The sequence below is a fragment of the Tamandua tetradactyla genome, chromosome 2, assembly GCF_023851605.1.
Source record: "Tamandua tetradactyla isolate mTamTet1 chromosome 2, mTamTet1.pri, whole genome shotgun sequence".
NCBI lineage: Eukaryota > Metazoa > Chordata > Mammalia > Pilosa > Myrmecophagidae > Tamandua > Tamandua tetradactyla.
The window spans coordinates 169,697,332-169,723,722 of record NC_135328.1 but is presented as its reverse complement, the minus strand read 5'-3'; the positions used below and the strand labels follow the sequence as shown (position 1 = coordinate 169,723,722).

At 34.7% G+C, this 26,391-nt stretch overlaps 1 protein-coding gene across 2 annotated transcripts in view; it reads left to right on the top strand.

Moving 5' to 3' along the window:
- ZFYVE9 (zinc finger FYVE-type containing 9) overlaps positions 1-26,391 on the top strand; it is a 270,755-nt gene that overhangs the window by 169,068 nt on the left and 75,296 nt on the right. The window contains exons 5-10 of one of the 2 annotated variants that reach the window (XM_077149655.1): positions 5,457-5,556; positions 7,901-8,077; positions 9,709-9,878; positions 14,881-15,001; positions 19,533-19,655; positions 21,343-21,498. In XM_077149655.1, coding sequence (XP_077005770.1) covers positions 5,457-5,556; positions 7,901-8,077; positions 9,709-9,878; positions 14,881-15,001; positions 19,533-19,655; positions 21,343-21,498 — 847 coding nt within the window. The remainder of the gene's footprint in view (positions 1-5,456; positions 5,557-7,900; positions 8,078-9,708; positions 9,879-14,880; positions 15,002-19,532; positions 19,656-21,342; positions 21,499-26,391) is intronic. The other variant, XM_077149656.1, reaches the window with a different exon arrangement.

Below are 26,391 nucleotides of genomic sequence, written 5' to 3'. Positions count from 1 at the left end.
TTAATTGCTAAGTTTAGTCCGTTAACATTCAAAGTTATTACTGAAAAGGCATTTCTTGATTCCACCATCTTATCTTTTTTATTTTATTTGTCATATCTATATATTCTTTTCCCTCTTTCTTTTTGTATTCTTTAAATTACCCTTAGTGGTACTCTTCAGTTCCCTCCAGACCTCCCTCTCCTGTCTTTTTTTTTGCAGCTTGCAGAATTCCTTTTAGTATTTCTTGTACGGCCAGTCTCTTGTTGACAAATCCTTTCAGGACTTCTTTGTCTGTGAAAACTTTAATCTCTCCCTCAATTTTGAAGGACAGTTTGGCTGGGTACAGAATTCTTGGCTGGAAGTCTTTCTCTTTCAGGATCTTGAATATATCATACCACTGCCTTCTCGTCTCCAGGGTGCTGGTTGAGTAGTCTAAACTTAGTCTTATTTGATTTTCCTTTGTATGTGGTAGATTGTTTTTCTGTTGTTGCTTTCAGGATTTTCTGCTTCTCTTCAACATTTGATAGACTGACTAGTATGTGCGTTGGGGAGGGCCTATTTGAATTTATTCTGTTTGGATAAATTTGGATTTATTCTGTTTGAGTTGTACAATTATGTAATTTTTGAGGATTGGGAAGTTTTCCCCCATTATATCCTCAACTTCTCTTCCTAGCCCTTTACTCCTCTCTTTTCCTTCTGGGACAAATGATTCTTATATTTGTCTGCTTTGTTTTGTCTATCTTTTCCCTTAGTTCCCATTCAGTTTTTTCCATCTTTTTTGGCTTTTGCTGTTTTAAGTCTTCGAAGTCAATTATCCTGCCTTCTATATCACTCATTCTTTCTTCTGTCTCTTCAAATCTGGTGTTGCGTGCCTCTTCTATGTTTTTTATTTGGTCAATAGATTCTTTAGTCTCTGGATATCCGCTATTTTTCTGTTCATTCTTTCAAATTCCTCTTTGTGCTCTTCTTCTGTCTTCTTGATCTTTATGTCATTTGCTATCCCATTTATTTTATTAAGCAGAGTTGTATGAACACCTTTGATTAGTTGTTCCAATGTCTGTGTCTCCTCTGGTGTTTAATTTGGTCATTAGACAGGGCTTTATCTGTCTGCATTGTGATATGCTTAGTAATCTTCTGCTGTCTTTGTCGCATGTAAATATCTTGATGGATTTGCTTTGGGGGTTGATTTCTTTCAGTAGTCTAAGGCCTTGTGTTTGCAGGGAGCAGGGCATGGGGTGGAGCACTCAGTATAGCAATATGTTTCAGGTCAGGTATGGGTGCAGGTTGGGGATGTTACGCTGATATTGTGAACGTGGGTGCCCTGCGGCCAGGAGGATGTAGCTGTGCAGGTGCGCCAGTCTGGGGGGTTTAAACCTGGTATGTGCTCATCTGCATTACTTCTTCGTGGATTGGGGGCAGATGTGACCCAGCTGTGCAGGTTGGCATTGTCTCAGAGCTAGGAAGTGAGGCTGAGGGTTGTATGCATACGCAGTTCTACGACTGCTATAAAGTGCCATTCCCAGAACTGAATGGCATGATTGGGGGCCCAAGTGCATGCATGGGCCTGGGAGTCCCTTAAAGGGATGCATTGAGCTCAGCTAGGTCTTGGTGAAGCTGTGCGACACTATGGGCGGGGGTTGGGGGTAGCCTAGGTATGGAGGTTAGTGCCTGCAACCTTTATGCACTGGCAATAGCCTGCAGGAGAGGGGGAGGTAGTGCTCAGGAGGAGTGTAGGAGGGGTGTGTTGGGCTGCACTTGGGGTGGGGGTGGCAGGTAGGTTCATGCAGTAGGGGCTTGTGGAGTGGGGGCTCCTGGAGTGCGGAGAATGAGAGACAGTGATGGGTTCAGGTGCTTGGGGTGTGGGATGAGTTGTAGGTTATGGGGTTGCGCTGGTGAGGGTAGCATGCCCAAGGAATGCAGCCTGGTTTACTTCCTAATCCTGCGCTCCAGTCGGTGCACTCCTATGGGCTTTGCACCTCCATTCCAGTCTCCAGCCTTCTGCCTCTCGTTTCCTTAGTCTCTGCAACCAGGTCTGCCGCATTTGGTGCAGAAAGCTTTTCCAGGTTAGCCACCTTCCTGAATTGCCGCCTCAGTTGCCCTCCTGGCACCTCTCCATTCTTTCCCTGGAGCAGGGCTAATCTCAAGCCACTGTAGTCGGCCATCTTCCCGGAAGTCCTGGGAGCTATTTTTGATAGTCACCATGATGGGGGTTGCTACTGTCATTTAGTAGGCCATGGTCAGAACTGTTAAATGTCCTAGAATGCACAGAACTGTGGTGCTCAATGAAGAACTAACCTACCCAAAATGCCAAAAGTGCCCTGGTAAAGAAACATTGAAAACCTGGCTCATGGCAGGCAATTTCATCTTGAATTATTCAGACAAATTCAGACCTATCTAGTAATTTCAAATTCAGAATTATTTAACCCTTTCCCACTTAGTTCAAATCTCTAGGTTCTACCCATCTTCTCCATGGTACTAATTCAAATAACATGAAGAGCTCATGTGAGCATACTCTATTTCCCTTTGAGGATGGGGACTAACGTTTCTAGGTCTCTTTCTTATTTTCTATCGTATTGCAATATCTATGTCAGTCACAGGCCCTGTACAGTGGAAGTTTTATGTAACATAAAATATATATGTTACATTTGAATCCATGTGACTTTCTGGCATGATGATCCCACAGTTATGTGTCCTTTTGCCTGTCTCCAGTTTCCTTGCCATTATAGGAGGCTTCTTGACAGGTAATTTCACTTTTCTCAATAACTTCTGTTACTTTCTCTAATCCCACTGAAAACAGCAAGGATATTTTTCTCACTATTCTTACGCCATGGATGTTGAAAAGGGTGGATATTTTGAGGTCCTGCTATTTAAACGCATTATAGCTGCTCCCTTGATTGCTTTATTCCTTCAAAAGCATCTTTATGTTTTCCCTCTACATTCATAATTCAGGTTCTTTTCTCAAAACACAAGTCCTTAACCTCTGAAAGTTACTAACTAATATGTTTTTTTAAAAAATTTATCATGGTAACATATATAACATTTGCCATTTTAACCATTGCAAGTGTACAATTCAGTGGCATTATTACATTTACAATGTTGTGCAACCATTCCTACCGTCCATTACCAAACTTTTTCATCACCCCTAACAATACATTATTTTACATTTTTAAAAATAATAAATTATTTTCAATTGTGGTAAAATAAACATCACAAAGTTATTTTAACTATTGTAAGTGGACAATTCTTTGACATGAAGTATATTGATGATATTGTGTAACTTTCATCCCTATATATTTAGACTATTTTCCTCATCCCAAGCCAAAGCTCACTGCCGGTTAGCTTCAACTCCCCATTCGCTCCTAGTAAGCACTATTTTGCTTTCTGTCTGTATGAATTTGCTTATTGTACTTATTTCATACCGAGAAATCATATATTTGTCCTTTTGTTTCTCACTTATTTCACTCAACATGATGTCTTCAAGGTTCATCCATGCTGTTTAGCCAGCTCTTAGGTGCCTATAGCAATTCCACATGAATATGAGGATCAGGTTTTCCATTTTTTAATTACTCCACCATCTTTCCATAATTCTTCTCCCTTTTTCATTTTTTAAACAGTAGCCTCTTATTGTGGATTTGAGTGCCATTTCCATAATGACTAATGATTTGAAACATCTTTCCATGTGCTTGTTGGCCATTTGTATATCTTCTTTAGAGAAATACCTATTTTAGGCCTTTGCCCATTCTTTAATTTGATTGTTTGTCTTTTTATTGTTGTAGGGTTTCTTTATATATTCTGGCTATTAAACTTTTGTGAAATGTATGGTTTGCAACTGTATTCTTCCATTCTGTAGGTTGTCTTTTTACCTTCTTTGTAAATTCTGTGATGTACAAATATCTTTATTTTTTATTTAAGAAATACATTAAAAATCTACTGATAATAAAAATAACCAACCACAAATGTTACAAAAACTATATAAAGCAAAAAGAGAAATAGAAAGGCCCCATTACAATACCACTTTTATCCTCCAGCTTGCATATTTTACTTTTCATGCTAGTCAGGATGTACAGAGCTCTCTGGTTCTGTTTATAGGCTAACCATCATTTTGTTTTATGGATATACTATAGTTCAATGAACTGTTCCTCTGTTGAGAAACATTTTGTTTGTTCACAATTTTAGGATTTTAAACCATACAATGACAATTACTGGATACCTCTCTGTGGATGTGTTCTTTGGGATAACTGTATATGCTGAGTCAAAGAAAATGAACACTTAAAACTGTCTTCAAATTACCCTACTGATTTATGCTACCACCAACAGGATATGAGAAGTTCCTCCTTTCTCCATATTCTCACCACCATGGGATATTGTTAGCTGGCTTTTTAATTTTTTTTAATCTTTGCCAGTCCTTTAGAAAAAGAATGATATCTCATTATTTAAATTTTTCTACTTGAGTTATATTTCATATATCTTTATTTATCATTCACCTTAATTTTTTTTCTAGGAATTTACCTGTGTGAATCTTTTGCCTGTTTTTTCTTAGGGCTATTTGTATCTTATTGGTTTATTGAAGCACTTTTTAAAAAATGGATCTTAGTCCTTTGTCTGTTTTATATAATGCAGATTTTTTGCCAGTCTCTTATTTGTCTTTTAACTTAATCGAATCTTTTCCTGTAGAGACATTTAAAAATATTTATGTAACCATGTTTTATTATAAATCATGTGTTTCCCTTTGCTTAAAGTACCTGTGTACATGCTATTTTCTCTGCCTTGGGGCCTCCAGCCATGCTAACTCTCTTTTGGTTCCTTGATTGAGTCATGTTTCTTTCCCTTATAGGACATGTGCACACAGCATTTCCTTTGCTTATTATTTTCTTTCTCTTTGGCACCTCTTTGTGCTTATAAAACGCTTACACATCCTTCAGATTTCATCTCTTGTCATTTCTTAAATAAAGTCTTCCCTGGCCCTGCTAATCTAGGTAAACCTCCTATTACATGATCTTATTTTACAATGTTCATACTGTGAAACATTTAGCACATTTGTAATTTTACATTCACTTGTGAGATTATTTGATTTTTGGTTCTGACTCCTATAGACCATAAATTCTCTAAAAGCAAGGACCATATCAGTTTGTTCACTGCTGCATTCTCAGTGGGTTGCCTGGTGCCCGAAACAAACTAGAGGTGCAACTATTTTTGTAAAATGAGTGAATGAATTATAGCTTCTTATTTTTATTTCTTGATTATAAAGGTTATTGGAGAATTTCAAGAAGACTAACATTGTTAGATTTACCTTTTACAAAGTTCCCTTACTTAGAGTTTGTGTTGAAGGTAAATTTTAAAGAATATGAAGAGTATGAGAACCAATAGTTGATTGTTAGGATTATCTTGGCCTCAGGTGATAAAGGCCTTAAGAGTCAATATTGATTTACCTATTTGCATTATGAAATTAAGTAAGTTAGTATTTCTTTTTCCTGCAGGTTTTCTGTGCTTCCTGCTGCAGCCTAAAATGTAAACTGTTATACATGGACAGAAAGGAAGCTAGAGTCTGTGTGATCTGTCATTCAGTATTGATGAATGGTAAGTATTAAGACAGGATGATTTCAGTTATTGAGATAGAACACGAATGTTCCTCTGCAAATGCTTCAGTTTTTTCTTGCTCCTTCTCTGCAAGTTGCTTACCTTTTCAAATGTCATGACTTTAACTGTAAACTTTGAGCTATATGTCCACATTCTAAAAATGTATTCATGTTTAGAATTCCTGTACCTAATTTAATGAATAAATGCTAAAGTCAGGTAAGTTTTTCAGAAAGCTGTAAATTCTTGTATGTGATATGACCTGGGCAGGGTGCAGTTGTGATAATTAGCTACCTACATAATGAGATATTAAAATCGAACTGAGGTGTTCCTATCAAGAGAAATTATCTCTTTACAGGGAATGCCTCAGTAACTTAGAGTACATTCTTACTAACACCTTGTTACATTCATCTTGTTAAAAATAAAAATTTTAGCATGTAGGATCAACTAGAAAATTGTGTTTTTCTATTATTTACCTCCTCAGTACTGCTTAGATTTGTTATAAGGATAAAGGTTTGCGATTTAGTTGATATGTGGTGAAAGAATAAGACCAGGAAAATATAGTATAGCGTATGCAGTGTTCAGCTTTTGTGGAACTGGGGAATTAATCCAAAGGCATTTTACTTTATAAATCCTGAATATTCTCGTAAAGAGGTATAAAACTGATCAGGCTATAGTATTTTCCCTTTGAATGTATCTGTACAGTTGCCAGAACAATTACTAATAGACATAAAATGTTAAACCTTAGATTCCACTGTTGCCTGTACCAGGATATTTTACCTCCTAGAGGCTGGAACTTTTCTGCTCTGAGAGCCCCTCCTGCTCTGTCTACATTATTTGGTCATGTTTTCCAGTTGTGGCTTATTAACCTATTGCATATCAATTCATCTGATCTGTTCTAATCTCCTGTGATCTACTCAGTTTCCTCACATTTCTGAATTCTTATGATTTTTATCAAATATGAATAATTACTTTTCTCTTAAGTGCCACTTTTTAGATGGTGGTTATTTCATTCAGTTGCTCAATTAATGATTTTTATTCCACTGCTTTAGTTTTTCTGACACATATCCACAGACAAGAGCATGCTGCTTAATTACAGTACCCAATACCTCCTTTATTTGATCAGGTCTTCTAACTAGATAGCCATTTTTTTTTTAACTTGGCATAGCTAAAGATGAAGGAAACCGCAGAGGATTCTTATGGAATACTTACTTTTTATTAAGCCAGGGAGGCCCTTAGCAAGGGATCCTTAAGGTAATCCACTTGTTTTTCTCAGCCCCTCACATGACTTAGCCCAGTCTCTCTGTGAATATTTGATTTGGTGCTTTTCAGTGTTCAGTATTCCTCTTTCCCTTTCTACTTTTCTCTTCCTCCCCTCTCTTCCCACCATTGCTTTCAGAGGAACATAGTTTTTAATGCTAGCCTTGTCCTGCTATTTGGGTGATAAATATTCAGTCTTATGGATCATTCTTTGATATTAAATGAGATTTTTGAAAAGTTGCCCCCAAAATAGGGTGTTTTCTATACCTGGATATGTGGTAATATGTGAACCTAGAAGATAAAATTTGAGAGCTTTTATTTTTTAAAACAACTTTCCTGCTATTTATTTTAGAGACAATAGTTAATAAGTCATTATTTAATTAGTAAAATTACAGTACATATAAAACCTTAATGTACTTTTGATCATTCATATTGGTTGATCACACTTATATGAAATTGGCACACTTTCATGTTCACATAGGTCTTATGCTTTTAAGACACACCAAAGATGTGAACTGGTTGTTAGTGCTAGATACTTTTACACAAGGTGATATTGCACAAAAGCAGTATTCACATAAATTTTGAGATGTGTTCTCTTCAGGCTTCAGAATATTTCAAGTGAGATTTTACCTCAACTAAAAAAAGTCTGAAAGTCTAGAAATGAAACAAAAAAATTGCACAATGGAGTTATACTATTTCAGACTCTGACTTTGATTTTTTGATAGAATGTTAATAAAATATGTTTAATAGTCAAACAATAAAATGCATAAATGCTATCCTGGATTTGATGTCGTTTCACACCCTCCAAGGGAATGTCATGGTCTCCTTTAAAGAAGCCAGGGTCATAGTCATTAACCGTAGACTGACCTATAAACTCTAGTTTCAGAAGTATCATGTAATTCTTATTTGTTCCAACTAATAGACTATTTATCTACATAGTCTACTTTCCTGAATAAAATCACCTACCTCTTCATTACCATCATTATGTAGAGTAGAGACATACTATGAGTATTAATGAGGAGGAGCTGCATTATTTACCCATATTTTTGCAATCCATTCACATTGATTGTGTCTGTATTTGCTTTAGCTCAAGCCTGGGAGAACATGATGAGTGCCTCAAGCCAGAGCCCTAACCCTAACAATCCTGCTGAATACTGTTCTACTATCCCTCCCTTGCAGCAAGCTCAGGCCTCAGGAGCCCTGAGCTCTCCACCTCCCACTGTGATGGTACCTGTGGGAGTTTTAAAGCACCCTGGAGCAGAAGGTAGGGGATCATGTGCTATTCTCTCTCTTTTTCCTCACCAAGTTCCTCTGAAAAAGTGCTGATACGATTTTACAGCACAAAATTTTAAAACACTGCAGGCGAGTCCCTTTGGGTAGTTTTTAAAGTGGAAGAACAGGTGAGAAATGTGTCTGAGACTATTTCTGGGCAAGTAAAGAATAATAGTGTGTTGCCTGATATTTTTGAGACACCTCTGAAAATATGCCAATCCCCTCTACAGTTTAACAATGAAGTATACCTAATATTTGAAAATAGGTATAGAATATGAAGTCATCCTGTAAAACTCTAGCCTGAGGTCCACTTTAACATTCTTTGAAGGAAGTGAGAAACATAAAGAGTTCCTCCTTCTGACCAGCCCCTGTCAGTATTGTTTTTTGGAATCAATAAATTTCCACTCTGTCTTTTCATTTTTAATGTACACACATAAAAATACTGTATTAGGTACAGAGACCTTTGTAAAATCCACAACTTTTATTCTGATTATGTAATTTGATGGGTAAAAAATTATTGGCATTTAACTTCTTTTGATTTATTATCATTATGATTATGATATTATCAGATGAAAGGCTCTTTATAGGTTCAGGGGATATATATAGTAAAAATTACAATTATATATTTCCTTAAAATGATCTTGTCAAGAAATTTCCTTTGATAATTAAAATCAGTCTTCCTCCATTAATTTTATCTTTTCTTCTAGAAATATTCCCTTTCCCTTCCTAAACAGCCCTTCTCCCTTTTGAAGATCAAAGACTTCCGTTGATGTAATATTCTTCCTCATTTTCCCCTCTTTCAGGATCATCCCTTAGTCATATTCCCTGTTTTAATGGGCTTAGGCTTTCTTTCTTAAAATCTTTATTCTCTTTACTTCATTTGTCATTTTGTTGTTCTTTTCTAGTCTGTCTTTGTTTTGGCTGTTTGAGCTGATTTCTAAAACTAAATTTAAAGAGATAATTTCATCAGAATCAGTTTTTCTCCTTTTTCTCTGTCTTTTTATTAAAATGGAAACTACCTTTTTACTACCAGGTGAGTCTTTTTCTTCTTCAGTTACACTTTAACCAAAGATCAGGTCAGTTTGCTTCCTAATTCTCGCATATCTGTGCCAGCTCTTCCTTTATTAATTAATAAGACTTCTTCAACATTCTTTGGAGTATCTTTTGCCCTTTAAAAATACCATATTACTTTTCCAGATATTTGATTACTGAGAAAAATTCTTACTTTTAGGAGATGTAGATATTTATTGCTATAGTTTTTGTTTTTTTGTTTTCCCCTCTGCTATTTATTTTTTAGGTAGTAAGAAAGTCTTCCATAGTTTCTTTGTCATTGATGTGGGACAAAGTCTATGACTTAATCATTAGTGTACTTAAGAGCTCTTAATATATTAAAGCAAAGTGTTTTAAATCTTTGCATGTAAGTTATAGAAGTAAAAATATTTATTTTAATGTCAATTTTTATTTATAACCACTTTTGTACACAGTTATAGTTCTGATGTTTGTATTTGTAAGATGCTAAATAGTGATTTTTTTTGTACTTCTGGAATTGGTGACCGCTTCTTTGATGTTAGAAAACTTACCAATGTCAAATTGATGCCTGTTTTATTTTTCTGGCCCCTCAAGTGGCTCAGCCCAGAGAGCAGAGGCGAGTTTGGTTTGCTGATGGGATCTTGCCCAACGGAGAAGTTGCTGATGCAGCCAAATTAACAATGAATGGAACTTCCTCTGCGGGAACCCTGGCTGTGTCACATGACCCAGTCAAGCCAGTACCTACCAGTCCTCTACCAGCAGAGGTGAGAAAATGAAATAGTAACTGAGTACTTGCTACTTTCAGCATTGAGCTCTCTCTGTCTTGCCTTTTTATAAGTTGAGGCACCTTCTGTGGGGACCCTGTAGGTTTGGGATACAATTTAGGACAGTCAAGTTTCTAATTAACATGGCTAGAATGCACACATCATAAATACATGATAAGGTATTTCATCTTATTTAGAACTGTTTACAAATACACTTGAGCAATATCCAAATCTCATTTAGATCATACATATCACATTCTGGGTCTCTCTCCCAACTTTTGCATTCCTTCTTCCATAAGCCCTAAACCTGACTGCTTTGCATCTAATTAGTGTCTTCAATGTCTTACCTTTCCTTGTACTCTGAGAAGTGTCCTATGCTTTGTAGTTCTCCATCAACATCCTCATTTTGCTGTAAGTTTTATTATTAAAGATTACTCATCCTTTAATAAAGAGTTTATATACTCCATCTAGCACTTGGATTTTTTTTGTCTTAAAGCAAACAAATAGACAACTTTCATTGAAGTATAACATAACCACTAATATTTGCTTTTTTTTTTTAGAAAAGAAAAGCATGCTAAACAATGAATTTAAAAAACCATAACTATTTCTGGTTTTTGGAAAAGGAAGATGCCAATGCTTTCTTCAACTCCTGCCTCTCCTTCCTCTGTACCCACTATTATTCCTTACATGTATACCATCAGCTGCCTTGTTTTACTGTATATTTGCAAATTATTCAGGTTCTTGTGAAGGTTATTTTCAGGTGAGATCAGGTACCACTGTAGCTAGAGGTCAAGCTAGAGGGAACCCTGGCCTCTTGATAACATTGGCTTTCAAATAATTTCCCATAGGTTCTGTAGTAGCCTCTCTGGAGAACTATGGTGGGGGAAGGGTGGGGCATTATGAATGGCTGAGGAAGACACATATCCAATAAGGTTTTAATATTCAGAATATATAAGGAAATCCTGCAAGTCAACAACAAAATACAAACAACCCAATTTTAAAAATGGGCAAAGGGTTTGAATAGACATTTTTCCAAAGAAAATAACGAATGACCAATAAACACATGAAAAGATGCTCAAAAACATGTCACAACCAGAATGTGACGTGTATGATCTAAATGAGATTTGGATATTGCTCAAGTGTATTTGTAAATGGTTCTAAATAAGATGAAATACCTTATCATGTATTTATGATGTGTGCATTCTAGCCATGTTGATTAGAAACGTGACTGTACTAAATCGTATCCCAAACCTACAGGGTCCCCACAGAAGGGTGCCTCAACTTAGAAAAAGCCAAGACAGAGAGAGCCGTTAGCCATTCATCAAAATCACAATGAGATACCATTTCACATCCACTAGAATGGCTACTGTTTTTTTATTTTTTTTTATGGAAAATAACAAGTGTTGAAGAGAACTTGGAGAAATAGGAACATTCACTCATTGTTGGTGGGAATGTAAAATGGTGCTCCCACTGTGGAAAACAGTTGGGCAATTCCTCAGAAAATTATGTATAGAATATCATATAACTCAATAATCCTAATTCTAGGAATATACCCAAAAGAATTTAAAGGAGGGACTAGAACAGATATTTTTACATTGATGTTCATAGTGGCATTGTACACAATTGCCAAAAGATGGAAATAGCCTAAGTGTCTTATCAACAGATGAGTGGGAAAAAAATTGTGGTATATACATAGAATGGAATATTATTCAGCCATAAAAAATGAAGTTTTGATACGTGCTGCAAAATAGATTATCCTTGAAGACAACATGTTGAGTAAAATAATGCAGGTACAAAAGGGTAAATATTGTATGATCTCACTTATGAAATAATAATATGTAAATTCACAGAGTCAGAAACTAGAATACAGATTACTAAAGCCTGATATGGGGATAGGGAATGGGGAGTTAATGCTTAATTGGTACAGTGTTTCTGTTTAGGGTGATGGAAACATTTTGGTAATGGATAGTGGCAATGGTAGCGCAACACTGAATGTATTTAACAGCACTGAATGTATATTTGAATGTCATTAAAATGGAAAATTTTTGGTTGTATATATCTTACCAGAATAAAAATGTTTTTAAAAAGCTGTAGAACTGTACAACATAAGCAGTGAACCCTAAATTAAAGTATGGACTACTTTATAATAATATAATTATAGTATAATCATAATAATATTGTTTCATCAATTGTAAGAAAAGTACCAAACGAATTAGTTAATAATAGGGAAAACTATGTATGTGAGGGGGAATGTTTGGGAACTCTGTACTTTCTGCATAATTTTTCTGTGAGCTTACAATTTCTCAAAAAGGAAATAAAAAATATTAGATTTACTAACATACTGAGCTAAGTTTTCTGTTTGATGAGGTGGTATTAGACATCATATGAGGAACAGTTGGGGGAACTAAAGGGCTTCATTTTGAAGGAAAGAAGAATTTGTTGAATCTGAATATCTGCCTTCAAATATCTGTAAGCCTATTTTTTTAGGTTTTTTCTGTGGCTGCAGAGGGTGAGAGCCAGAACGATGTACTATCCTTCTTTGTGTCTGCACAGGGACTTTCTCAAAAAATATCTTTTTTTCTGCAAAACTCTTTTTTTTTGGAAAAAAGTTCAAACTCTCAGAAAAGTTATAAGCGTAGTGCATGGATTATCCTTGAAGACAACACGTTAAGTAAAATAAGGCAGGTACAAAAGGACAAATATTGTATGATCTCTCTATTTGGAAATAAGTTCAAACTCTCAGAAAAGTAAGAATAGTACAATCAACATCCATACTCTTCACCTGCATACACCAGGCATTATGATTGTGCCACATTAATTTACCCTTCATGCATACAAACACACACACCAATATATATAATTTTTTGTTAAACCATTTGAGAATTATTTGCATTTTACCACTTAATATTTAAGCCTGTGTCTCCTCAGAACAAGTTATTCTCTTAACCACAACATAATTATCACATGAGAAAATTTATTGTGCAATGCTATTATCTATTATATAGTCCTTATGCAGATTTTTCCAATTGTCCCAATGTTCTTTATAGCTTTCATTTATACACACACAATACATATTGGCATTGTTAAATTAATTTATAAATTGGTTTATTTAAATCAAGATCCCATCAAAAATCACAATTGCATTTAGTTTCTATTTTTGATAGGTTCTTTTTTTGGGGTACATAGACCAGAAATTGAACTCAGTTCTCCCATGTGGAAGATGAGCATTCTACCACTGAACCACATGTGCATGCTGATAGGTTCTTAAAACATAAATACTTTTTAATAAAATGAGAAGGCTCTAATGAAGGAATGTTATAGGGAAACAAAGCTCAGCTCATCTTTTTTTTTTTTTGCTTGGGCAGGCACCGGGAATTGAACCTGAGTCTCTGGTATGGCAGGTGAGAACTCTGCCACTGCACCACCATTGCCCACCCATAAAATCAATTTTTAAAAGATGCTATACCAAGTTGCTTGGTTTATTTTTTGGCTCTCACTGTTCAGCATAAACTCATTAAAGGCACACTGGAATATATTTTTATCATCTTTATGTCCTAATAGGTACTCAGTAAATGAAGTGACTTCTTTTACACAGAAGGTATTTAGCTATCAGATGACCCCTTCATAAAAATGGGGATTTATGTATCCTTTAAAATAGCAAGTTAGGACCAGCCGCGGTGGCTCAGCAGGCAGAGTTCTCCCCTGCCATGCTGGAAGCCCGGGTTTGATTCTTGGTACCTGCCCATGCAAAAAAAACAAAAAACAAAAAACAAATTAAAATAAAATAGCAAGTTAGCCAGATTATTTCCTGTACTAGATCTTCAAATCAGTTTATAATGATTTGGCAATAAAATTTTCAAATTTCCTCTTATATGATGCTACACTGAAAACAATTGCAAAAATTTAAGAAAAACCCACTAAAAGACTTGTAGTCCTAAATTATCAGTAGTATAGACAAAAATATGGCAATGCTGTTTGAAAATTTTCTTAACTCATTAAGTTATAAAAATACATATAGCAAAGTGCTTTACATGGTGTTAGTCTTTAGGGAACAACTTGATGAATTTTTATGTATGTATACACATACACACAAATAATTACCAACCAGGTAAAGATACAGAACATTTCCATTACTCCTCCCCTTTGTCACTTAATAACCTACCTACCCTTTCCCACACTAACAAACTCTATTCTGAATTCTATCACCACAGATTGGTTTTGCTTACTCTTGAATTTCATATAAATGGAAATAAGTAGCATATAATGATTTGTGACTGGCTTTAAGCTCAACATAATATTTTTGAGATTTTCCCATGCTGCTGCATGTATCAAAAGTTTATTTTTTATTACTGTGCAGTGTTCCATTATATATGTATAACACAATTTATCTGTTTTCCTGCTAATGAACATTTGTATTATTTCCATTTTTTGGTTATTGTGAGTAAAATTGCTGTGAACATTCTTATACATGTTAAATACAGTTTTGAATTACTTTTCTTTTAACTTTTAAAAGTTTCCATTTCTTAAGTTATGGAGAATATAGAGAGGGACATCTATTTCCTTGCATAGTAAATGGAAAATGATGACCTAATTTAATCTCTATTTTATCAAAGTTAATTTTAAATAGAAATGTAAATGAGTTTTTAAAAGTAGATCCAAAGACATTACTTCAGGAATTTTGAGGTAATGTTGAAATTTTGTTGTCTGTTGCTTCTGCAGTTTTTTTAAAATAATATTTTTTTATGGTAAACAATCTAATCCAGATTATAAAGCTCTTTCCTCATTACCATGGTTTGATGCTAGAAAATATACATTTGAAACATTTTCATAGTATAAACCTGTGCCTTTGTGAAACCATGGTTAATGAATGTCTTGTGCTATCTTTCAAAAAGTATGAATTTCTAATTTTCACTTTAATTCCCATTTAGTAATTAATCTTAACTGTATTTTGCCAAAGGCTTGAACTCTCTATAAGGCTCACTTTATGATTTGCTTTCCCTAGATGGATATTTCTCTGTTCTCTGCGAGTATAACTCAGGTTGGAAGTCCTGTTGGAAGTGCAATGAACCTCATTCCTGAAGATGGACTTCCTCCCATTCTTATCTCCACTGGCGTAAAAGGAGGTATCTGGGCTTATGTATTTAAACAGGGTTAGTTATATATGTCAAATGTTGCCTTCTAAGTAAGAGGAGTAGATACTGTTGGCGTGATAACTAGCAATAAAAGCAACTACCCCAATTTGCCGTGAAAACAATTACTGCTATTGATTGTTTTAGAGTAGACTTTTAGTCATTTTAATTCTTTGGAAGGATTTAATATTCTTGCTTTAAATATAAGTATAGTTTATTGGCATTTTTTTATGTTTAAATGCATATCATCCTCTGAAAAGTTGCTTGTGGTTCTACAATTGGCCCAACCTGATAGGTTAGAATATTAATTTAACTCTTTTTTTTTTTTTTTACATGGGCAGGCACTGGGAATTGAACCCGGGTCCCCTGGCATGGCAGGCAAGCATTCTTCCCTGCTGAGCCACCGTGGCCTGCCCTATATTAATTTAACTTTTAAGTATTAAATATACATTCAGAAAGGTACATATGTATGAAGTGGAGAGCACTGAACTTAAATAGTAATTTTTTGTTAAAAGAATATTTTTAGGACATTTTGGTAAGTAAAAACACTATCCAATCAAAAGGATGTTTTAACTTTATATGGACATTCATTAAAGATATGTCTGGACTAGCATTCAGTCAGTACATTTTCAGGAAATGATTTATTAATAATCACTCCTTACTTTTGTCCTAGTCTTATACTTGGTCTCCTTGCATTCAGTCTTTCCCTTATTTTAGCTTCCATCCTGTTGACAATTATCTTTTTTAAACCTCAGTAGAATCATATATTATTTATTATTCTTCCTTAGAAATATTCAATGGATTCCCAATACTTTCAAGATAAATTACTTATTTTGACATATAGATCCTTCCTAACCTGATTTCATTCTGTTTTCCTAACCATATTGCCAGCCAATACCCAAGTATCTTACAGGAGTACTATAGATTATTGTAGTTTTCTGAATGTTCACTTTTCATACTTGCATGATTTTTTTTTGCTATGAAATAGTTAAGAGAATGGGCTTTAGAATTGGACAAACCTAAGTTTTTATTTATTTTTTTCTGATTATAATTTAATAAAATATTTTATTGTTCTTTATGGTTTTTAAAGTTTTGTTCTTTTTTTAATTTAGAGACGTTGTGGAATTACAGGAAAATCAGGCAGAAAATATAGAGTTCTTATGTAACCCTCTCTCACATACACAGTTTTCCCTTGTATTAATACTTTGCATTAGTGTGGTAAGTTTGTTACAATTGATGAGACAATTCTATTATAATTGTACTGTTAGCTATAGGCCGCAGTTTATAATAAGGTTTACTGTTAGTGTTATATACTCCTATGAATTTTTTTTTCAAATTTTTTGTTTCAGGAATTTATCTAATATTATAACTGCTTATAGTTTTTTTTACCTTGTTTTGTTATAAAACATAACATATATACAAAGAAAAAAGCAATAATTTTCAAAGCACACTTCAACAAGCAGCTACAGAAAACTCTTTTTTTTATTTGCACAGGTAGGCACTGAGAATCAAACCTGGTTCTCCGGCATGGCAGGCGAGAATTCTGCCTGCTGAGCCACCGTGGCCCACCCCAGAACATTTTTATTCTAGTAACATAGATGCAATCTAAAATTCCCCCCCACTTTTTTTTTATTAATTTTTAAATTTTTAAAAAAAGTACCAATAAACACCAAACAGACGCAAACATTCTTAACTTTTGATCGTTCCGTTCTACGTATATAATCAGTAATTCACAATATCACAGTGCATATTCATCATCATGATAATTTCTTGGAACATTTGCATCTATTCAGAAAAAGAAATAAAAAGAAAACAGAAAAAAATTCATACATACCATACCCCTTACCCATCCCCTTCATTGATCACTAGCATTTCAATCTAAATTTATTTTAACATTTGTTCCCCCTATTATTTATTTTTATTCCGTATGTTTTACTCGTCTGTTGATAAGGTAGATAAAAGGAGCATCAGACACTAGGTTTTCACAATCACACAGTCACACTGTGAAAGCTATATCATTATACAATCATCTTCAAGAAACATGGCTACTGGAACACAGCTCTACATTTTCAGGCAGTTCCCTCCAGCCTCTCTATTACATCTTGACTAACAAGGTGATATCTGTTTAATGCGTAAGAATTACCTCCAGGATAACCTCTCAACTCTGTTTGGAATCTCTCAGCCATGGACACTTTATTTTGTCTCATTTCACTCTTCCCCCCTCTTGGTCGAGAAGGTTTTCTCAATCCCTTGATGCTGAGTCTCAGCTCATTCCAGGGGTTTTCTCAATCCCTTGATGCTGAGTCTCAGCTCATTCTAGGATTTCTGTCCCACATTGCCAGGAAGGTCCACACCTCTGGGAGTCATGTCCCACGTAGACAGGGGGAGGGTGGGGAGTTTGCTTGTTGTGTTGGCTGGAAAGAGAGGCCATATCTGAGCAAAAATAGAGGTTCTCTTGGGGGTGACTCTTAGGCCTAATTTTAAGTAGGCTTGACCTATCCTTTGTGGGCAAACCTAAGTTTTAATCCTAGTACCACTTAATTCTAGTTGTATCATCCACTGGACAAGTCATTTATCCACTCTGACTCTATTTCCTCATCTGTTTAAAAAAATTAGGTGTTTACCTACCTATCATTGTGAGTATTAAATAGGATATCATACCCGAAAACACATAGCAAGAAAGCTTCTGGTCCATAGTAGGATATGTAATTAATATTTTTCATTTCTTCCTTTCTTCTGCCTTGAATACCCTTTTATACTCTAGGTTCCCTGAAGAATTCCTCAACCTTTCAAAATCCATCTTATTATAACTCTCCTCTGAGTCTTTACTTAACCGCTACCTAATTTGCAGTGTTTTGCTTCCTCATATTTATTCTCATAGCAATTCTTAAACAGTACATAGACTTTTTTCATTGTAATTTAGATTATCTATAGGTCTTATTCTTCCGCTTAGATCATGAACTCCTTCAGTCTTATTTGGTCTTTGTGTCTTCTGCTTCCAGCACATGCTGGGGCCATATTAGCTCTCAACATGTATCAGTTGAATACAATGAACTATCAAAACCAGATAGCCTGGTTCCCAGATAGGTCAACAATGAACTTTCACAGAAAGTTAAGCTTTTTTTTGGTTGCATAATGCCTTTGCTCCTTTACCAGAGCCCCATAAATAAATTTTGTTAGTAAAATTTCTACTTAGGTTTTAAATTCTGGTTATTTTAATACATCTTGATTAAGAAGTAATTAAATTGGTTTTATATCTCAGGTGTTGCCATCTAATTAAGGGAAGTAGATACTGTTGGAGTAATAACTAGCAATAAAAGCAACTACCCCAATTTGCCGTTTTAGTTTTTTCTATTTTAACTCTATTGTTAAATAAATAGATTGCAGGATTTCATTTTCGTAAAAAGTCATGTCCATTAAATTTAATTGTTACTACCTCCTCTACCAAGAAAGAAAAATTAGTTATCTAAATGTACTTAATTACACCACATTATTTTCTCTTAACCAGAACTTTGCAATTTTGTATTCCAGCGGGGTAACGTCATTAACAATTTTTTAAGTCACTTAATATTTCTCTTTCCAATCAATATTTTCTTAGACAGGGTAGAGATTTTCTGTTACATCCAAAAATATGTTGGATGTAATAGAATTACATTACATGAAGACAAGCCAAATGAAATGCACTTTTCAGATGGTCAATTCCTTTCCCATGTCTTAAGATTCCACATGATGTGACACATGATTTTCACTTAAAGAGGAAAGGGCCACTATCATTCAAAATAAGGTGGCCGAATATTATATATCTATAATGTTCAGATTACATAAGTGAAATTTCAACTTGCCTGTGTTCAGAACATGATATGTGGTTCACCAGTGATTTTGGTGATACATATCCTGAACTCTAGAATTATACTTAGAAGAATTATTCCATGAAACCTGTTACCTGTGACTCTTATAGTTTATTTTCTGGGTGCATTTTTTAAATGTTAATTTTTTAATGGTAAAAAATCTCAAATGGTCCAAACGGATATAGAGCAAAAAGTAAGGCTTCCCCATACTCTAACCACTAGACCTGCTTTCCAGACATGATTAATATTAACAAATTCTGGTATATCATGGATTATTTTAAATGTTACTCTTAGATTATGTGATAAAAATCTTGTTATGATAGTTGGGGGAATTTTAGTTAAGTAAAAGGTTTTTTTATATAAAGGTTTGTTTTTAAACTGTGGTACAAACCATTTTGGTGAGTGGGTAGTCTCTAGATAGGATAACCATAGTATTATCCAAACCGGGTCACTTTTTCTTTCTTTCTTTTTTGTTTTTTTTTTTTTCTCTTCAAACTGGGTCACTTTTGAGAGTGAAAGGGGGCACTAATAATATGACACTTGGACAGAAGGTACAAACCTATTTATAAATCAAATGTATGTCTCTTTCCTGGGAATTATAAGCCCATCCCTCCATTTGATTTCTTTCTTAATTTCTCCTTTTAACCAATCTATTACATTATTTTGTTCCTTTACAGACTATGCTGTGGAAGAGAGACCATCACAGATTTCAGTAATGCAGCAATTGGAAGATGGTGGCCCAGATCCACTTGTATTTGTTTTAAATGCAAATTTGTTGGCAATGGTTAAAATTGTAAATTGTAAGTCAGAAATTTATTTATTTTTCTTTCATTATTTTTGGGGGATGCATGGTCCAGGAATCGAGCCCAGGTCTCCCACATGGAAGGCGAGCATTCTACCACTGAACCACCTGTGCACCTGAAATTTGTTTTTTAAAATTAAAATGAAATAACTTTACTGAGTCATAGATATAAAATAAATCTTTTAAATTCATTATATACATGTATTTTTATATAGTTCCAAATCTTACTGAAAAGAATTAGTTTATATAAAATAATATATCCCATAGGACAATTATAGGATTACTTGAAGCTCTTGCTTTTAGCCACGGGGGTGAGGTAAGTGAATTCTCCATGGAGGGAAGCCAAATAAAACTTGAACTGATCTAAGCTAGGTCCATCTGGATGGGTATGTTCAGTCATATCTCACCACCAGAATAACTACTGGTGAGTAAGTTATCCATGGGGGTGAAACAATTTACATGCTAGGTTTTAATTAAAAACCTTGTCATGATGCAAAACCTTATTTGTCAATAGTGTTAGTTAACTAACAAATAGTGAAACGTCAGTATACTGTAAGTTAAAATGCAGACAAAACTTCTAAATTCTTAGTGCTACCTTCTTGGGCATCAGAATGAAAAGGGGGACAGTAACCTAGAATGTTGATTCTACTTTCCAAGGTGATATTGGAAAATGAGTACATATTTATCCTGGATGAGTGTTCATTTGTGGAGTTTTGGAGGGAAGAAAAGAAGCCCTGGGGAACAGTCCTCCAGTTCCCACTCTGTACTTGTTTTCAGTTCACCTTGGAAACTAGAAACACCTATATACCACTTCCTTAGAGGTTCTACATTGATCAAATGCATGTTTCTGGTTTACTTGCTAATCATCCCTTTTACATTTGGCAATTTGTTAATGCTTGCCACCTTTCCTTCCAAGATCATATTTAAAAATAATTTGTTTGAAATTTCAGTTTACCATGTATAGATTATAAATTATGCTTAGAAAATAGCTAACCTTTTTAGGACATGTGCACCATCTTAATATGTTTGGAATGGATACTCCTGTTTAGTTACATAAAATAACATTTCCCAAAGTGAAAGAAAGGTATCTCATATCTTATGTTAGTTTTTATTTATGTAGTAGTATTCATAATTCTATTTGAATCCTTTTTCACTCCCTTTGGGAATTCTATTGTGTTGGGGTACAAACGAGAAAAATGTCAAGAACTGGAAATTATCTTTGACTACTTATGTGGTGATTTTTTTATATCCGAGGATTCATGGTTTGATTTTATTCATTTTATTATTAATAGAATGTTGTTTCCTTTAATACTTACACCTTTGACTAGTAGGAGTCAAAATTGGATATGCATTGTTTTCATTATTACTTATTTAACTTCCTTTCAATTGTTTTTCTTTAGAGCAATGTCTGTTTAAGTCCTTTGTACATTTTTTAAGTGGGTTATTTGTCTTTTTGTTGTTGAGTTGTAGGAATCTTCTAAGTATTTTTTTTAATCCTTAGAACTGTTGGCTTTGGTATGTTTTATTTTCTATAGTAATTCTTTGGATCAATGCAGTGACAGTTTACAGTTAAATTATACAGACTCAGTATGATCTTTCTTTGCTGTATTATAACAGATTTCTATGCATCTTTTTAAGAGTAAGGATCAAGAGGAATGTCTTTATATTTTTTATTCCATCTGTAGATGTCAACAGGAAGTGCTGGTGTTTCACAACCAAGGGAATGCATGCAGTGGGACAGTCTGAAATAGTCATTCTTCTGCAGTGTCTACCAGATGAAAAGTGTTTGCCGAAGGATATCTTTAATCATTTTGTTCAGCTTTATCGGGATGCCCTAGCAGGTGAGAATGCTTTATGACTTAGTCTGTTTGGAACTGTACCCTTTATAGTTGATAAAAAGATTTAAACTCAGATACAAAATAATAGTCTTAAATTTGGAAGCATAACATTGGACTTTGATATTATCAGCAAGTTAAAACTTGCCATGGTTTGAGAAGATTATAAATTTTAGTACTTTACCTGATGTGATTGTTACTATTTTACAAAAGCTGAAATCAAAATTGTGAGAGAATCCATTGACCTTGACTTAAGAATATTTTCTTTAAGGATCATGACACTGTTACCTGGTAGAAGAAAGCATAATCATAGCTTACTACTTGTTCCTTCAGACAACAAAATTTATATAATCATAACAGAGTTAAGTTATTCAGCATGTGTTAGTTCTCTTTTGCTACATACCAAATCACAACTAGTGGTGATTTGAGAGGGATAGGTAATGGGTATAGTATGCATGAGTTTTTTTCTTTTTTCTTTTTATTTCTTTCCATGGAATGATGCAGATGTTCTAAAAAATGATCATGGTGATGAATGTACTACTATGTGATGATAATTGTGAGCCATTGATTGTACACCATATATGGAATGTTTGTGTGTTAAGAATGTTCATGTTTGTATGCTGTTTTTCGTTTGTCAATTAAAAAAAAAACAAAAAACCCAAACTTATTATCTCACAATTTCTGTGTATCATGATCCATCTTCTGCTCTGGGTGCCTTGAGACTGCAATCAAAGTATCAGGTGCATTGTGGTTCTCATTTGGAGCTTGGGATCTTCTTCCAAGCTTATTTACATTGAACAGAATTAATTTCCATGCAGCCCTCATTTTCTTGATAGCTGTTGGCTGGAGATTGCTCTTTGCTCCATAGAAGCCACACATAGTTTACAGTGTAGTTGTTTGCTTTCTTACAGCACAGTATGAGTGTGCCTCTCTGCTTTGAATCTCTGGCTTCCTATGTCTCTGACCTCTAGACCTAGATTTAAAGGACCGATGTGATTAGGTCAGGTCCACCCAGATAATCTCCTTTTTAATTAACTCAAAACCAGCAGATTAGTAATGTAATCAAGGGAGTAACACCCAATCATATTCACAGGTGCTGCCTCCACTGAAGGGAAGGGAACTGTACAAAGAATGTGTACCAGGAGGTGGGAATCTGGAAGGTCACCTTAGAATTCCATCTTCCACACAGTATTTCTGTCCTCCCAAATGTGACAAACATCTTGAGCATACTCATTTAATATCCTCATCAGTCTTACTATTGTTGTCTTTAGTTTGTTTTACCTTTTGTAAAAGAAAAAAATAAAGTTTTTATTTATATTCAATTTTTCATTACATTTGCCATCATATTTTGTTCATATTTGTACTCACCATTATTTTTAGTATTCTGTGTTTCCTTTTGGTTTTGCTTCTTTTGCTAAAATACATCCTTTTATTAATTTTTTTTTAGTGAAGATCTCTGACTGGTAAAATCTCTTAGTTTGAGGTTTTTTTTTTTTAATTTTGCTGTCTCTCTTGAAATATGATTTCAAATTCAAAACAGTTAGTGATTTGTTCAGATATTTCAGCAGCTCTATTGAGATACAATTCAAGTACCATACATTTTGCCCATTTGAAGTGTATGATTCAGTGCTATTTAGTAGGTTCAAAGAAATGTGTTATCACCCCAATTTTGGAACATTTTTCTTACTGCCTCCAAAATCCCACATCCATTATCAGTCATTACCCACTCCCCACTCCCTGCCCCCACCTCACCCCTAGCCAACCATACTTTGAGTATAGGTTTGTCTATTCTGGACATTGTTCATTTAAATGGAACTGTACAATATGTGGCTTATTTCACTATAAATCATGTTTAGTGCAGTACTGGCTTATTTCACTTAACATGTTTTCGTATGTTGTAGCATATATCAATACTTCATTCCTTTATATTGCTAAATAACATTTCATTATATGGATATACACAATATATTTATTCATTCATCAACTGATGGACATTTGGGTTATTTCCACTTTTTAGCTATTTTTTAATAATGCTGCTATGAGCATTTGTGTAGAGGTTTTTGTGTGGCTATGTGTTTTCATTTTTCTTGGTTATATCTAGGAGTGGAATTGCTGTATCATATGGTAATTCTGTGTTAATATTTTGAGGATCCACCAAACCTGTTTTTCACAGCAGCTATATACCATTTACAATTCACCAGTAGTGTATGGGGCTTCAGATTTGCTTCCTTGCCATCACTTACTATCATCTGTCTTTTTTACTATACCCATTCTGTGGATATGAAATGGAATCTCATTGTGGTTGTTTGCATTTTCCTGATGGCTAATGATGTTGAGCATCTTTTCATGTCGTGCCCTTTAATTTTTTACTATGAAATTTATCTCATTGTGAGAATGTGTCTACCCCCTATTAACTACCATCTCATATCCATCCCCTTCCCTACAAGTATTTAGAGGAAAAAGTACAGATAAATATGGGAGAGGGGAAAAAAAAACAAGGATTTAAAAAAATGTAGTCTTTCAAAGAAAATGCACAAATATATCTTAGAACATTTATAAACACATGATAAATACAGTGTAAGTGTTTTGGGAATGAATAGCATTCAGTCAAATTTTGTGCATATGAGAAAGCATTTTGTTAATTTGTGTATTTTGGGGGGAGGTATCATTGCCTAATATTGCATGTCATATGGAAAATGCTTGATCAATGTCCCAGTGACTGTTTCAGATTGTAGTAGCTTAACATTATTTCTGATGGCCACAAAAATTACACTGCTTATAATCTTTAGTGTTTCTGAAGCAAGTCACTTTTTTTTTTTTTTTTTTTACCATTTTAGGTGCATTTAAAAGTGTATTTTTTTTTAATTTTTTTATTGTATAGTATAACATACATACAAAGCAATAATTTTCAAAGCACTCTTCAACAAGTTGTTACAGGACACACCCCAGAGTTTGTCATGGGCTACCATAGGATCCTCTCATATTTTTCCTTCTAGCTACTCCAGAATGTAGGAGGCTAGAGGGCTAAAATACTTTTTTATCATCACAATAGACTTTTTTCCCTTCTTTTTTTGTGAAAAATAACATATGTACAAAAAAGTTATAAATTACAAAGCACAGTACCACAATTAGTTGTAGAACACGTTTCAGACTTTGACATGGGTTACAGTTTCACAATGTTAGATATTACTTCTAGCTGCTCTAAAGTATTGGAGACTAAAAGAGATATTAATTTAATGATTCAGCATTCATATTCATTTGTTAAGTCCTACCTTCTATGTATAACTCCAGTATCACCTTTGATCTTTCCATACCTCTGTTTAGGTGTGTTGGGGCTATGGTGATTCTAAATTATTCATATTGGAAGGGTCTGTCACTAATATGGGGTAGGGGGATGGAACTATCTGATGTTCTGGAGAGGCTGGGCTAGGTTTCAGGACTTATTTGGACCAGGAACCCATCTGGAGGTTGTAGGTTTCTGGAAAGTTACTCTAGTGCCTGGAACCCTCGTGGAATCTTATATTTTGCCCTAGGTGTTCGTTAGGATTGACTGGAATGGTCCTGGTTGGGGGTTGGCAGGTAATGATAGGTAGCAAGGTCTACCTGAAGCTTGCGTAAGAGCACCCTCCATAGTAGCCTCTCAACTCTATTTGAACACTCTCTGCCACTAATACTTTATTATTTATACTTCTTTTACCCCTTTTGGTCAGGATGTAATTGTTGATCCCATGGTGCCAGGTCTGGATTCATCCCTGGGAGTCCTCTCCCACATGTCAGGGAGACTTTCACCCCTGGATGTCATGTCCCACGTATGGGGGAGGGCAGTGATTTCACTTGCAGAGTAGGGCTTAGAGAGAATGAGGCCACATCTGAGCAACAAAAGAGTTCCTCCAGAAGTAACTCTTAGGCATGCTTATAGGTAGTTTAAGTTTCTCCGCTACCTGCATAAGCTTCACAAGCGAAAGCCTCATGATTGATAGCATGGCCTATTGATTTGGTTGTCTCTAAAGCTTGACATAGTATCAAGGGATTCCCTGATGGTAAGGTTTAATAGTTCCATATTCTTTTTCCCCTCTCTCAAGTGACTTTGCCAATACTTTTTAATTATCTGCTTAACATACTCTAGGATGTTTCCAGGCATTACAGTAATCTATATGGGATTAAAGGACCTCTTCCTTTTTCTGTGCTCCCTGAGTTTCAATTTTTCAAATAAGCTGTACAGATAGGTTATATTAGATTATGCACTACAAAAAAATTCAGTTCCAGACCAAATAAACTTTTCTTCCATTGGTCTCAAAGAGTATGTGTGGTTCTATAATATAGACACTGTCTTCCTTACCCCTATGTTCTTAATTACTTTAACCCCAACCTGTTTGGCTTCGTTCTTATTTCTAGATATCAGGTTATATATATAAAACAGTCTCTCAAAATCCAGAAGTAATAATCACCACTGGACTTAATGTGTCTGCTCTAAAAGCTTACAATCTAGGCCCCTCTATTCTTATAAGCATTTTCTAAAGTTAACCATACCATTCTTGGTCTTTTGTTTCTGGCTTATTTTGTCTCACCTTATATCCCACATGTTCATTCACATCATTGCATGCCTCATGGCAAGTAACGTTTATATTTGTAAAATAAGTAAAAAAAAGTTTCTCAACCAGTATGTTTCCAGGGAAAATAGAAACTTCATTGGTGTTTTTATAGTCTTCAGCAATTTTCTTGTATGTTTTTTTCCAACTAAAGAATGTTATCTCATTGTTCAGATACTTTATGTTCTAATTAATTGGGAAGCTTTTTTTTAAGTTGTATTCATCTGTGAGCAAAGTAATTTTACTAGCTATAAATAAAGTTATATGGAATTATTTACAAAGAGGGGATTTAAGCCTAGTTTATTTATTG